Here is a 13,817-nt window from a genome sequence, read left to right on the forward strand (position 1 = left end):
ATGAGCCTCCTGACAGAAATCCACAACTTCATCAGAATTCTTGAAAAAAACATCAGAAGTGAGTATGGTCAAGCCTCTAGATCTGTCAATTCACCGGAAACACAGCAGGCAGAAGACTATGTTAACCGACAGGACATAATCAGCAAAATCCAAATTACAGGAAATTTCTACAGGACAGACAACCTGCTTATTTAACAATTAAATTAAAAACAGGGCAGAAAGATCTATAGATTCAAGAAACTTAGAAGACTTATCAATCAAACGCAAGAGGACCTTATTTGAACCCTGGATTAATTAAACTATTTATTAAAAAATGAAAGCATTCGGAAAATTTAATTATGATGATATTTGGTAACATTATGGAAATATTGGCAATTTTTCAATGTTTGACAATGGTGATGGGGTTACATTTTTATTTCTTTAAAAAGAAGTCCATATTTTTAAAAGATATTGACGTAATTATGGAAGAAAAAATATATTGTCTTGGATTTGCTTCATAAAAAGCTAGTGGAGGGTGGGAAGTCGGGGTGGGGGAGATACAGATGAAACAAGAGGGGCCGTGGGGCTTCCCTGGTGGCGCAGTGGTTGAGAGTCTGCCTGCCAGTGCAGGGGACACGGGTTCGAGCCCTGGTCTGGGAGGATCCCACATGCCGCGGAGCAACTAGGCCCGTGAGCCACAATTACTGAGCCTGCGCGTCTGGAGCCTGTGCTCCGCAACAAGAGAGGCCGCGATGGTGAGAGGCCCGCGCACCGCGATGAAGAGGGGCCCCCGCTTGCCGCAACAAGAGAAAGCCCTCGCACAGAAACGAAGACCCAACGCAGCCATAAATGAATAAATAAATAAAAATTAAAAAAAAAAAACAAATAAACAGGGGCCGTAAGTTGATAAACATTGATCAGGATGTTTGTTTCAACTCTGACAGCAGTTCTTGTTCTAGGTTAAAAAGACAAAAGTGAGGTCTGGGGACTTGCCTGATAAGCAGAGACATAAACCCAAGGTCATCCATCTCCAAGGTCCCCATCGGGGTCCAAAGTGGTCACACCTTCTCCGGGGTGATGGGGAGTTCGCCCCTCCTGCCCGCACTCGCCGCGCAGAAGCCTGGCCTGTGGTCCAAGAGCTGGGGCTGCCAGCCAAGGCAGGGGTGGCACAGACCCTTCCCTGCCCGTGGGGAGGGCTGAGTGGGCCCTGCAGGCACCGTCGTCTTCTTCCAAGGACACAGCAGGTCCCGTCTGCCACCTGCCCCTCTCTCGCCAGATCCTTGGACAGCAGGACGAAGGAGCAGAACCAGGGGCCTGGGAGTCAGAGTCCACCCACCGCAATTCTTCTCGTGGAAGGACAGACAGTCTCCTTCCTTTGACAAACATCGGGGAGAGTCTGATCTTTAATTTACTATAGGACGCGACAGTCTCAACGTTTAAAAGACAGGACTGGATAATTCACTGCAAAGGGAGGCTCAGTTTTTCTTGCCCTGCTTTTAAAACTTCCAAACTAAAGAACTTCAGGTAAAAGGGAAACTGGACTAAAGCTGGACCAGGAGGGTTCCTTGGACGTGGTCAGCTCTGAGGACGGCTCCATGACCCCAGCATCAAAGCTCTCATCTTACTGTGATAAATTACCCGGGGCTTGCTTTCATTCTGCGATAATATTCCCTACACGGTGCAGGGTTTGTTGTGAACTTCAGATCAGGCAGCTTTCTCCCTGACCTCTAACCCCCCAACGCGCGCTGGGGCTGAGCCCCCATATCCTCACGCCCCCTCCCCTCTGCCCTTCCCATCCCTGTCTCTGGACCCTTCCTCTCCTCTCCACCATCACTGTGCCGACTCCCCGCCCCTCCCCACTCCCAGGACCCACCGCCTAGAGGGAGCTCCCACAGCTCAGTGGAGCCCACGGGGGGTTTCTTCTGGTTGTGACCCCTGGATTCTCCAAAGAATCTTCAAGCGCAGCCCTTGGGTTTGCCCCTCGTGGACCACGCCCGGAAAGATGCTGGGTTCCTTGCTTAAACCGTGTTCCCAGCTGAGGACCAAGAGGAACTTTGGGGACAGAAGTGGCAGAGTGCAAACCAGCAAGGCCAGGTCTATGAAACGATGCGCACACACACCGGGGTTGGATCTGCGCCCCACCCCCATCCCCGCAGGTTCTTCCCAAGGGCTCCACATCTACAGGAGTAGACAGACCGAGGCGGCCTCGGCTGGAACCAAGTGCAAGGTGCTCCCCCCCCTCCCATTTTTTCACTATGAGAACGGGGTGTACAAGAAGCTGGGCTGAAGCTCTGGAGAGGACCTCAGGCCCCCCGACCTTCAGCCCCCTCTGCTTCCCAAGCGGCGGAGCTTAGATCAAAGCCATGTCCGTGGCCTGCGGCTCACAACAAGAGCTGCTCTCACGGCATTATAGTGTAGACTTCTCCAGAGGCCCAGGTCCCCAGGGAAGGCAATTTTAAGTCCACCTTCTCTCCAGACCCAGGGGCCAACGGTGGCTCCTGGCAGAGGGTAACCTGGCAAGAAGCTCACAGCTGGTTCCAGGTGTCAGGGGGGGTTGGGGTGGGAGAGCGTGAGGGAGGTGATTCCCCGGTTCCCTTGGTGCCAGGAGGCTCTGTGCACTCCTAACCCCCCGGGGCCAGCCACCCATGTTTCCACTGGGAGTCAGGTCCCAGTCGACCAAGTTCCCGCAGGCATTTTAGGAATTACACGTCAAGGTTTAGGCACTGGGGCGGTGAAGCACCATCCAATTACAGCAAGTTCCAAATCTGCAGAGAGTTTCCAATTAAGTTAGTTCTTGGTGTCTGGAGATGGATGCATTATCTTCCTTTGCCTAAAACCACTTCAGGGAGCCCAGCAGATCACTGAAACGTGAACTCATCCTGTGCCAGAGTTTATTCCCTCATCGCCACAGAAACTAAAGGGCAAGGGAATAAATGAACGAAAGAGTCTTCCATCCCTGCAGGTTATTTGGTCAGGCTCCACCTACAGGCATTTATCATTAACCCATCAACGGTAGATCCCCGAAGGACAGAGAATTAGGGAGCAGAAATCTCCAAGCATTTCTAGGGAATTTGTGGACTAACAAAATACCGCACGTGAAACGTCTGCAGTGTCTGAGCTCGTAACCTGCACTGGCGTTGAGGGCATCGTGGACACAGATGCAGAGGAGGGATGCCCTTCTCCATCCCTTTCTGTTTTCTTATATCTGCAGCAGGGGAAGGACTTCCTGGGTGTAAAAGAACAGTTAAAGGTAACAGAGCAAAGTCAATCACAAGGGAAACTGAACACAAATGCATTTCCTCAGCGAATGGCACAGCGTTCATGACGTGTCCTTCTCAAGGCAAGGATTGGGGACACAGCAGTGACGAAAAAAGACAGAACTCCTGGCCTACTGGGGGCCTGCATTTTAGCGCCTGGGGGTCTTTTTAACCTTCCAGGTGGCCCACTGCCCCCCATTCTCAGTGGGGTCTTCCTTTCCAAAGCCCACTCCCCACCTCCCAAAGTTCTAAGTCACTCTGAAAATAGAAAAGGTTTTCTTGGCGAGAATTTTCCCACCTCCACGCCACCCCCTTCCCCCGAAACCTGCAGCCGGAGGCCCACCAGTGGCCCAGCCCCAGGCGAGGGAAGGCCCGCCCCCCAGGAGTGACTGGCTGGTCCTTTCCCCACCAGGATGCTGGGATGGGGGAAGGAGAGCTTGCTGCTGCGGGCAGAGGGGGTCTACTTCCCTGGCGGGGACTCCGCAGGAGGGGAGAGGCAAGGAGAGCAACCGCACATCAGTGCACCCCTCCCACCAGGCCAGGCTCGAGCAGCCTGGAGCAGAGCCAAGGGGAGGGGCAGGACTCTCTCGGGGCGCTGAAAATTCACCCAAAGACCCCTCCAAGTCCCCAGCGGCGGAAATGCAGCTGCTGTAATTCACCCCGAGAAAGAAGCGGTGCCAAAAACCTATCTGGCGCAGGAGTCCCTCCTCATGGGCATCATTTTACAGGCGGAGGAGGGAGGAATGCAGCCCCAGGGTCACACAGTCACATGTGAGTGGCAACGGGGCCCGGGGAGCGCGATCCTCTTCTCTCTTCTCTGAAAAAAATCCCCGTCAACACGCCCAGCTCACTGGCACTTCCCAGACTAACCCGAGGGCCCTGAGCACGGCTGCGGGGCCTGGAGGGCGATCCCGAGATAGGCGGGGCTGCGGATGGGGAAGGAGGCAGGGAGGGGAGCTGCCCGCCAGGTGAGTGCTGGTGCAAAGCAGAGGCGCTGGGTTGCTTGGGGGCAGCGGTGTGGCGAACGGGTGGCCGGGCCTACAGGGCTTCTCACGTAGGCGTCTCTAAGATGGAACTGTCCCCGTGCCACCCAGGCCCTGGAGTGTCTCAGCGGCCAACCTGGCCCACACCTCAACCTGCCGGCCTATCTCCCGCATAAAACAGGCCTTCTTCCGCCCGCCCCCAGAGGTCAAACCAGGACAGCACTCACTCTGAATGGCTTTTACCCTGGCTCTTTACCTTTTCTTGTCCCGGCCCACTGCCCGCTCCAGGTCCTGGGGACCACAAACTCCCCGGCCCGGAGCTGAGCCCTCTGGGGCGGCTGGCTCCGGAAAAAAGCCATTCCCCGCCCGCTCCCCACTCGCGCAGGCACGCAAGAAAGTCAGTCTGAACCCTGCAAACGAGAGCTTTTCCTCCAACACCAAAAACAACAGAGCCCTCGATGGGCCCGTCATTTTTCGGGCCCCATGCTGAATGCCTTTAAAACTGCCTGAATGAAGATAAGACAGAGTTGTGTACGTTTTCTGCACAAATGGTGGAAAGTAATAAAATAAACATCGGGGGCGGGGGTCCCGCCTACTCGCAGCTCCGTCGCTATTTGCAACAAAGGCCGGAAAAGGACGAAACCTCGGCGTGGAAGGGCAGCGGGTTAGAAATGCGCCCTCGGGGGGCAGGCGCCCCTCCCGGGAGCATCCACGCCACCTGGGCGTCAGGCCCCGACGTCCCGCCGCGGAGAGATGGCCCTGTCTCCCCACCGTCAGGCGCCGCTGCCACAGAAACCGCAGCGAACGTCCCGGAGGAGGCCTGCGCCCGCCCTCGCCCTCCGTGAACCACCCTCCCGGGCGTGGGAGCCGCGCAGGCGGAACCGCACAGCGCGGGCGCAGGGGACCCGCCGCTCCTCGCAGGGGCCACCAGCCACGTAAAGGAAGAGGCAAAGGAAGACAAAAGAAAATCTGAGGCCAACATGGGAGCAAGTCAAGGTCATCTCAGAAAGCGTAACCAATTTCAAGTCCACTAGTTTATTCATTGAAGAAGGAAACAAGACAGAGACGGTCCTCAAAATGAAGTCCCAAGAAGGACACACCATGCGGCTCCGGTGGGCGGTCACTGCAGAGTGTGTCCTGAGCGTTCTCCGCTGTTCGCCGGTCCCCCCCCCCCCGACCGCCGGCCGCGACGAGAGGGGTTGGCATTGGGAAGCAGCATCGTTTTAACCCCCAGGGAAGCCAACACACCGCGTGTAGCTGAGGGAGGCCGCGGGCCCCAACCCCGCCAGGTGTCCCTACAGGTGCCCCCCGGCCGTGCCCACTTGCCCAAATCGCTTCCGTGAGCTGCAGGGCGCAGGTGCCCCTCCCGGGCGGGCGGACTCGCGGGCACGCACACTCGCGCGCACACGCACACTCGCACGCACACGCGCGCACCGCTGCCGCGCGCACGCTTCCCATTGGCGGGAGGCGGTGGGCGGGGCCGGGCGGACCCAAAACAAACAACCTGCTGCCGCGCCGCCGCGTGGCCCCAGCCTGGTGCGCGCCCGCTCCGGAGCTGCGGCCACCTGGGCCACCTCGCTCCCCACCCCTCTCGGTTTGCGCCCAGGCCCCGCCCCCGCGGGGCGCCGCGGGGTTATATTGGGCCGGGCCGAAGGTGGAGGCGAGACGGAGCTGCGGCTGGCCGGCGTGGAGATGCTGCTCCGGAGACCGGGGGCGGGAAGGCGGCTGCGGGCGCCACGTCCTCGAGGACTCTGCTCCGTGGGCGATAGAGCCTGAAGGCCAGACCCTCCCCCCCGGCGTGGGTGGCACGCACAGCAGCCGCCACCGTCTCGGCCCGCGAGGACGCCTGCCCGGGGCCGGGGACTTGCAGAGAAGAAACCCCCATCTCGGGAACGGAAAGCAGATGCGCACGCTTCCTCCTCCAGCAGGAACTCCAAGCCCCGCGCGCTCGGGCACCCGAGGCTGGAACCGCGGCCCTGCACGCCTCCCCCGAAGTCTCCACTCCTCGACCTGAAGGCAACACGCCCCCCCCCCAACTGCTCCCTCTCGGTTCACCCAATAAGCACAACCCCTCCAAAGAAGAATTCCAGCGGAAGAGGACTCCTGTCCGGAAAGCGACTGTCTCTCCAAGAGGAAGGCGAGCTCTGGGAGAGAGAGGCCAGGAGCCCGGCCCCGGATCGCCACCCCGCCCCCGGCGCCCGCTGCCCAGGACCGCGCGGAGGAAACGGGTACGCCCCGGGCGGGGACGGGCGCGGGCATGAAGCTGGAGGTGTTCGGGCCCCGCGAGGGCCTCGGGAACAAGCCGGGGAGTGACCTGGAGGGGGCGGGCGGCCGCGACGCGCCGTCTCCGCTGTCGGCCGCGGGCGACGACTCCCTGGGTTCGGACGGGGACTGCGCGGCCAACAGCCCGGCGGCGGGCGGCGGCGCCGTGGCGCTGGCGGGCGGCGGCGAGCGGAGCGCGGGCGGAGGGCCGGGCGCGGAGGAGGCGGGCGCAGCGGCGGCGGCGGCGGCGGCGGCGGGGGGCGCGGGCGGCGGTGCGGGCGCGCGCGGCAAGCCGTACACGCGGCGGCCCAAGCCCCCGTACTCGTACATCGCGCTCATCGCCATGGCCATCCGCGACTCGGCGGGCGGGCGCCTGACGCTGGCCGAGATCAACGAGTACCTCATGGGCAAGTTCCCGTTCTTCCGCGGCAGCTACACTGGCTGGCGCAACTCCGTGCGTCACAACCTCTCGCTCAACGACTGCTTCGTCAAGGTGCTGCGCGACCCTTCGCGGCCCTGGGGCAAGGACAACTACTGGATGCTTAACCCCAGCAGCGAGTACACCTTCGCCGACGGGGTCTTCCGCCGCCGCCGCAAGCGCCTCAGCCACCGGGCGACGGCCCCGGGCCCCGGGCCGCGGCCCCCGGACGCCGCGCCTCCGCCGCCCGCGCCCGCCGCCCCGGCCACGCCCCGCGCGCGCTCGCCCGCTCGGCCCGAGGGGCGCGCCAGTCCGGCGGGCAGGTTCTCCGGCCCCTTCGCCATAGACAGCATCCTCAGCAAGCCCTTCCGCAGCCGCCGCTCCGGGGACGCGGGCCCCGGGACGCGCCCGCCGTGGGGCGCGGCGCCCTGCCCGCTGCCGCCCGCCTATCCCGCGCTGCTTCCGGGCGCGCCTGCCGGGGCCCTGCTGCCGCTCGGCGCGTTCGGCGCGGCCGAGCCGCCGGGGCTGGGCCCGCGCGGGGCCGAGGCGCCGCCCCTCCTGCTCGCGCCCCTGGCCGCCCCGGCCCCGGCCCCCGCCAAGCCGCTCCGGGGCCCGGCCGCCTGCGCGCACCTGTACTGCCCCGTGCGGCTGCCCGACGCCCTGCACGCGGCCTCGGCCCGCGCGCCGGGCCCGCACCTGCCCGGCCCGCCGGAGACGCTCCTGGCCTGAGCGCGACGGAGCCGGCCGGGAACGCGGGCTCCGGGAGGGGGTGGGGGTGAGCTTTCCACCCAGAGGACGGAGACCGTCAAAGACAACATCTCCACCAAACGTGCCTTAGAGCTAACGCCTTCTGACGCCAGTGTCCCAACTCGGTCCCGGACATTTCCCTTCGTCCTTGATAACTAACGTCACAGCGGAGCAAAGCAGCGCTTCACAACGGTCTCGTCTCTTGACCGAGCCTGTCCCTGCCCCCTCCACGGAGACTTCTCCCTTCCTAGTGTCCAGGCTCCGCCTTGTTCCTCCTGTTTTCGTTGCACCGTCCAGTAATTTGTCCCTTAAAAAGCAAAACAAAAACAAAAAAGCACGTCAGGGAACCATTCCATGGGATCCATGATACGACTACTGCGGGGGTACCGGCCCGCTCCTCGCGCGCGCGCGTGTGGCATCTGCAGGTGTGGCTGAGGGCGGGAGGGGCCGGAGGAGTTCCAGACATGCCTCTGCTCTTGACCCACGTCTCACTGTGCCAAAAATGAAAAATATATATATTGTTGGCGTTTGTAGTTAAATTATTTATATATTTTTGAAACCCAAATTGAAAATGTTGCAGGCAACGGTTACGGCTTTATTCGCGGTTGGGTTCTCTCATAACTGTGGTCTCCTTGGGCCGAACGGTTTCTTCCAAGGACAAGTTAACATTATGCATGTGGGGTGCCAGGACCACTGCCACGTGAAAGCAAGTGTGATTTTTATTTTTAATATTTTATTTGTGTCTGTGTACATGTTCATGTATGAATGTTATGAAACCCAGGCATAGTGCTTATTTTTTAATAAAACTCACAATCGACTTCAGCACTTTGTGGTGATGGGTTGGAGATGGAGAGCTTTTTACACCCCCCTGCCCCCCACCTCCAAATGGGTTCAGGTTTGACTCTTAAGAAACTCTCTGTGGAGTTCCAAATATTTTCCCGAATAATTCAGTAAAGGTAGAGGCTGCAGGTTTCCTTACCTGACAAACTGCTGTACAATTCTCCGGGGTGGAACGTCCATCAGTGGGATTTCTTAAACATCAAACCAGTGACCTCTCTAAGAATTCACTGAGTAGTTACCAGAGCAAGATAAGGTGTGGGCCCCTCTTCCCCAAGAATCCTTTAGTAGACAAGTTCAATGTTCAATAAAGCTATAACAATCTTTGTTATTATATAACAAAGCTATGTAATATAAAGCTATGAACAATCTTGGCGTCGAGCAGACATTGCCAGGTAAAGTGGTTCTGATCATGCTCAAAAAGCTGGAAACCATCTTGGCAAGGGGCTTTCTTAACACACAAGATTTCTTCAGGGCAGTGTTAAGAGCCATTCGAAAGTCAGTTTTTTTGGTCAAAACAAAACCTTCCACCTTTTTAGGAATGCCCAGTGCACCTGGGTGTGAACCCATCAGTAGTAATTTGTCACTCTCTCCTTTTGTAGGAGGGTAAGGTTTGTAGAGGTGGGGCTGCCAGGCCTATTTCAGTTGTGATCTGAGGAGAGAGGCCACCTCCGATGGGGCAGAGATGATTACCCATATTAAAACCGGAAGGTTTCCATCAGCAGAAGTACCAGAAAGCAGTGTGCACATCAGTTTCTCAATAAATTCAAAGGCAGTAGAGCGCCAACAATTCATGGATTGCGGTCTTCGAAAAGTAATACAAAGACGGAAAAATTCAGAGGCTGTAAGTGCCGGCCCCATTGTTGTTCCTGCCGCTGGGCAGATGTCATCTTATCCAAGACAAGAGGATGGTTTGGGGTCTACGTATGGTGAAGTGGGGAAAGAAAGTGGAGTTCATTTCAGGATGCTGTGTTTTGGCAGGAATGGGAGGGAAAAAAGCCCATCCCTAAGTCTAGTTAACAAGAAACAAGTCTTGACTGATCTGGTTATATCTACTTAGTAGTCATGAAGAGGGATAATAACAGGGTTGAATTATGACAAAAAGCACCCATTTAAGCAGAGATTTGCACCCACACGACCAATAATTAGAACAGAAAATAAAACTGAAACGGGGGGCGGGGGGAGCGGGGGGGTGGTCCAGGCTCAACGGGTTGAAATGGCGGGGATCCATCCGCCCAGGTCTCTGCGCTCCTGAAGCCACCCACACCCAACGCCTGGGGAGCCCCCGCCCCCATCCCTGACTCCGGCGGACTGACCCCTCCCCTCCGACTCTCCCCGCTCCAGAGGCCGGCTGCCGCCTGCCTCCACGTCGGGTTTGTAACGCCACTGTTTTCATTTCTACATCGATACACCGGGACAGTTCTGCAAAAGGACAGAAACAGCAACGTAAAAAAGGATGTTTTCTCAGTCACAGTTCTTCTCCCCTCCTCTCAAAGGTCTTTCCTTCCTAATGAACACTCCGGACTTCAGGTGAGTGAGGGGTCCCCTTCGCCGTGTCACCAGGGACCACCAGGTTTTCTAGAGAAAGGCCAGGGTCACGGGACCTTTGCGCCCCGGTCCGGCGCCACGACCACTGCCGAGCTCCCGCTCCCACGACCGAGTGGCCATCATTCCCAGTGGGCCCGGGCGGGAGGCGATGGAGGGTCGGGGTCCCGCCGCTGCTCCACAGCCCCAGCCCTGGGAGCTTCGGCCTCCTTGCGGCAGGTTCCCTGCGAGACCCCGCCGAGGTCCTCCCTTCCTGCATCCGCCCAGAAAATCCGGTTCCTCCTCCGCGCTCTGGTGGGCGAAGAGCAAGGCCTGCCCCTCCCCCAGCGCCTGCCCATCCTCCTCCTCCGGCCCCCAGCCCATTCCCCTCCCCCTTCCCCGCCCATGACCCTCCCCCAGCCCTCCCCCGGCCCCAGCCCATCCCCCTCCCCTTCCCGCCGCCCACCCCATCCCCTAACCTGCCTCACCCCTCTCCCCAGCCTCCAGGCCACGGGGGCCAAGGCCCACCTGTGCAAACACCAGGCTGCCGCGGGCAGCTGACCCTAGGCCGAGGAGGGGGCTCGGGACCGCGGGGTGAGGGCGGGTCTGTTTGGTTTGGGCAACGCCCTTTGATACCTGGGAGTCTGGGCCGTGGGCCAGGGTGCCCTGGGTCAGTTTTCAAAGAGCCCCCCAGCCGCCCCGGGTGCTTTGCAGTCCCCTTTCCTGACCCCCGACCCCCGGAAGGACGCTCGAGGTGGCCTGAGAGAGAAACGCACGCCCACGCCCCTTCCTGGAGCCTCGGCCTGCAGGGCCCAGACCTGCCCCAGTGCCCCGGCCAGGCCCCAAGCGACCAGGAGCCGGTCTGCGGCCTTTGGGGGCTGAAAACCTGAGCAGCAAACCGCTTCCTAAGAGAGAAGAGGAGTCTCCCAAATACGGGAAGCAGGGCACTGTGCCCTGGCGGCGGCCCTGGCCCTGCCACCCCTGCAGTGAGACGGCCACTCCAGGCCCTGGGTTCCTGGCTCACAGCCTCACGCGGGCTCCCTCCAGGTTCTCGGTCCCACGTGGACTCTGCAGAAAAGAAGAGAAATGGAGAGAGTCTCCCCCTGGCCTGGGAGAACGGGCTCATGGTGCGGGGGGGCTCCCCAGGCCGGCGGGGGGCAGCAGCCTAAGGAGAGTCCCCAGGCCACCCTGTTGCACTGCCTCACAGCGTCACAGACGTGACACTTTCCTCTCTCGGGGAATGGTGTTCACACACAAGCACACAGATGACTCATTGACTCTCTCGGATAGAGCCTAATCTTACAGACGAGGAAACGGGCCCAGCGAGTAGCTTAAACACTCCTTCCTGACAGACCCAGCTGGAAGCCAAGATCCAACTCCAGTTCAGAATTCTCTCCACCATAACGCAATTATCAGCATAATTCAGACCAAAACATACTGTGGCCTGAACTTAGCTGAACTACTCAGGTAATCGTCTCGGTTCACTTTTATTAAATGGTAGGCAAGCTTCCCAAACTGGAAAATGGTTTCTTTCGTTACTGAGAGCTGTACCCTCACCTCACACAACTGTCCCCTCCTCTGCCTGGGAGGCCAGGCGCGGGGGTCACAGACCCTCAAGCGTCACTGTTAAGCGGTGCTCCTGGCGCCCTTTCTGTCACTCTGCCGAGCGCCAGCCCCACCCCTGCGAGGGGGGCAGCCAGGATTCTGTGCTGAGAGGGTCTCAGGGCCCCCTCCACGGGCCCTGGTCTCTGGTGCCACAAGCCGGTGGGCACTCTCCCCACACACCTTTCCTACTTTCCCCAAACAACAAAAACGGCCCCTTCCCCACCCTGGAAAGAAGGAACTTCTTACAATAACCTGCCTTGCAATTCTACCTTGTAAAAAAAAATGCCAAGGCAGTGGACTCACGTGACTCACAACTTTCTTAGGTGGCAAGGGACTTTGTTGGCATCACACGTACAAAGGTACTGCTCCTCTGTTTCACTGTTTTTTTAATTCTTTACATCATAGTAGCTAAGCTTTGCCTGGGTTCTAGAAATTAGACCCCAGAGAGTCCAGTAAATATTTACTGCTTTCTAAAACCACAATAGTTCTCTCTTAAGTAACAGACTTTATAGTTCTCTAATGAAACCATTAAACTTTTGTCATGCTTTAACAACATAATTTGTTAATTCTTAATGCTGTCAACAAATGGCCCTAATAAGCGTCTTCTAATTTTGTGATCAAAAACATAAAACTGTAACTGCCCCCGATTCCAAGTCCTCTTTCAAATTCGCAGAGGCTCCGACATCACACGGTGCTGTTGCGTGGACCTCTCTGCTCGGCGTTCAGACGGATGGGTGACTAGAAGCACATGCTGTTCCTGTCATTTGCCAGCTTACACACAGGACTTACACCCTCCTTTTTGGTGAACTACAGCCCAACATAAATATTAACATAATACCACACTTCCCTTACCACTCCTGGACCCTCTTTGCCACTCCTTTCAGGAAAAGTTTACCTTAGAAGATTTGCCATAACTGATCCTTTCTATCACATCTGTTTGGAGCCCAAAATAACATACGTATTCAACGGCCTTGACATGGATTTGTTGTTTCTGATCACCAAGTTCTAACTGTTAAGGGAAAAGGTAGAAAAGTTTGGCAACCTGTGGCTGGCTAGGCTCACTGCAGTTAGATGTCTGGTAACGCTCAAAACCACAGAAGTGGTCCAGTCAAGGGAGAGCTCAGAACGGGAACTCGAAGACAAGCCTGAACTCTGGCCAAGTCTCTCGAAGCTGGGCGACCTTAGGGGAGGGGCCGCCCGCCAGCCTCAGCAGGACAAGAGGATTGAGCCAGCACCTCTCTCAGCTCATGGGATGTCACAGATGTCATGCTGACAGATGCTTTTTCTTTCCCTTAAACTCAATCAACTTGGGAGCAAATGTGTATTTCAGGGACAAGCTTCCTTAGAGCATTATTCAACATAATTAAAGTTCTCATAGACACAGCAAAACATATTGGAGACCACCAGGGCTCAGCAGACATATATAGCTTGCCATTCTAGTGGATCATAACATGTAGCTCCGATAACATTTGCCCCCAGTGTGTTCTCAACAACTTAAATTTTGCACAGAATCCCAGCTTTCAGAGTTAGGTGTAAAACACCAACATGCTTATTTCACAGACAGGAAACCAAGGCTTCGAGAGGCTGGGCTATTTTCCTGAGGTTTCATGATAAGCAAGGCATCCAGGGCTGGTTCCCGCTCTAGCGACAGCTCCAGGCCCGTGCTCAGACCCTGGAATGAGGGGATCAGACCAGCCCTTCGTTTGTTTATTGAGGAACAAAGTCCAAATATGCCAACGGCGCTTCTCTGGGTAGCAGAGTCGATACAAGCTGAACACGCACTAACACCCAGGACTCGGGGCTGGACACGGACGTGTGTCTGTGTGTGCACAGGTGGAGCACGGAGACACTAGTACTAAATGCTGCAATCAAGTCCATGTGGGCCGTCAGAAGGAGGGCAAACCTGGAAACTAGAGAAAAGCCCTGGAAATACCAACTCCTACAGTAACAGGTATTATTTAATAAAGTGAACTGCAGGCACATCCTCAGGCCCGGGGAAAGAGGAGTGACAAGGGCCACACGACGCCTGCAGAGACCAACCCTCTTTGATGGGGAGCAAACATCTGTTCTGCCCCCTGACTGCCTCAGGCCCTGCTCACACAGTGGGCTGCTCTGCGGGTCCCCGCCTGGGGCCGGACAGCGGCCTCTCTCCCCAGGGCTCTGGACCTGGGGCAGCGGGACTCAAGCCCAAACGGAGCGGGGCTG

At 57.7% G+C, this 13,817-nt stretch overlaps 1 protein-coding gene across 1 annotated transcript; it reads left to right on the forward strand.

Annotated features, from left to right (window-relative positions):
- The first annotated feature begins 5,906 nt into the window (after positions 1 to 5,906).
- Positions 5,907 to 8,386, forward strand: FOXQ1 (forkhead box Q1). Its single transcript, XM_061194769.1, has one exon. It carries the CDS (start codon positions 6,477 to 6,479, stop codon positions 7,626 to 7,628), a length of 1,152 nt encoding a protein of 383 aa, XP_061050752.1. The 5' UTR covers positions 5,907 to 6,476; the 3' UTR covers positions 7,629 to 8,386.
- The last annotated feature ends 5,431 nt before the right edge of the window (positions 8,387 to 13,817 follow it).

This window comes from Eubalaena glacialis, chromosome 7, assembly GCF_028564815.1.
Source record: "Eubalaena glacialis isolate mEubGla1 chromosome 7, mEubGla1.1.hap2.+ XY, whole genome shotgun sequence".
Lineage (NCBI taxonomy): Eukaryota > Metazoa > Chordata > Mammalia > Artiodactyla > Balaenidae > Eubalaena > Eubalaena glacialis.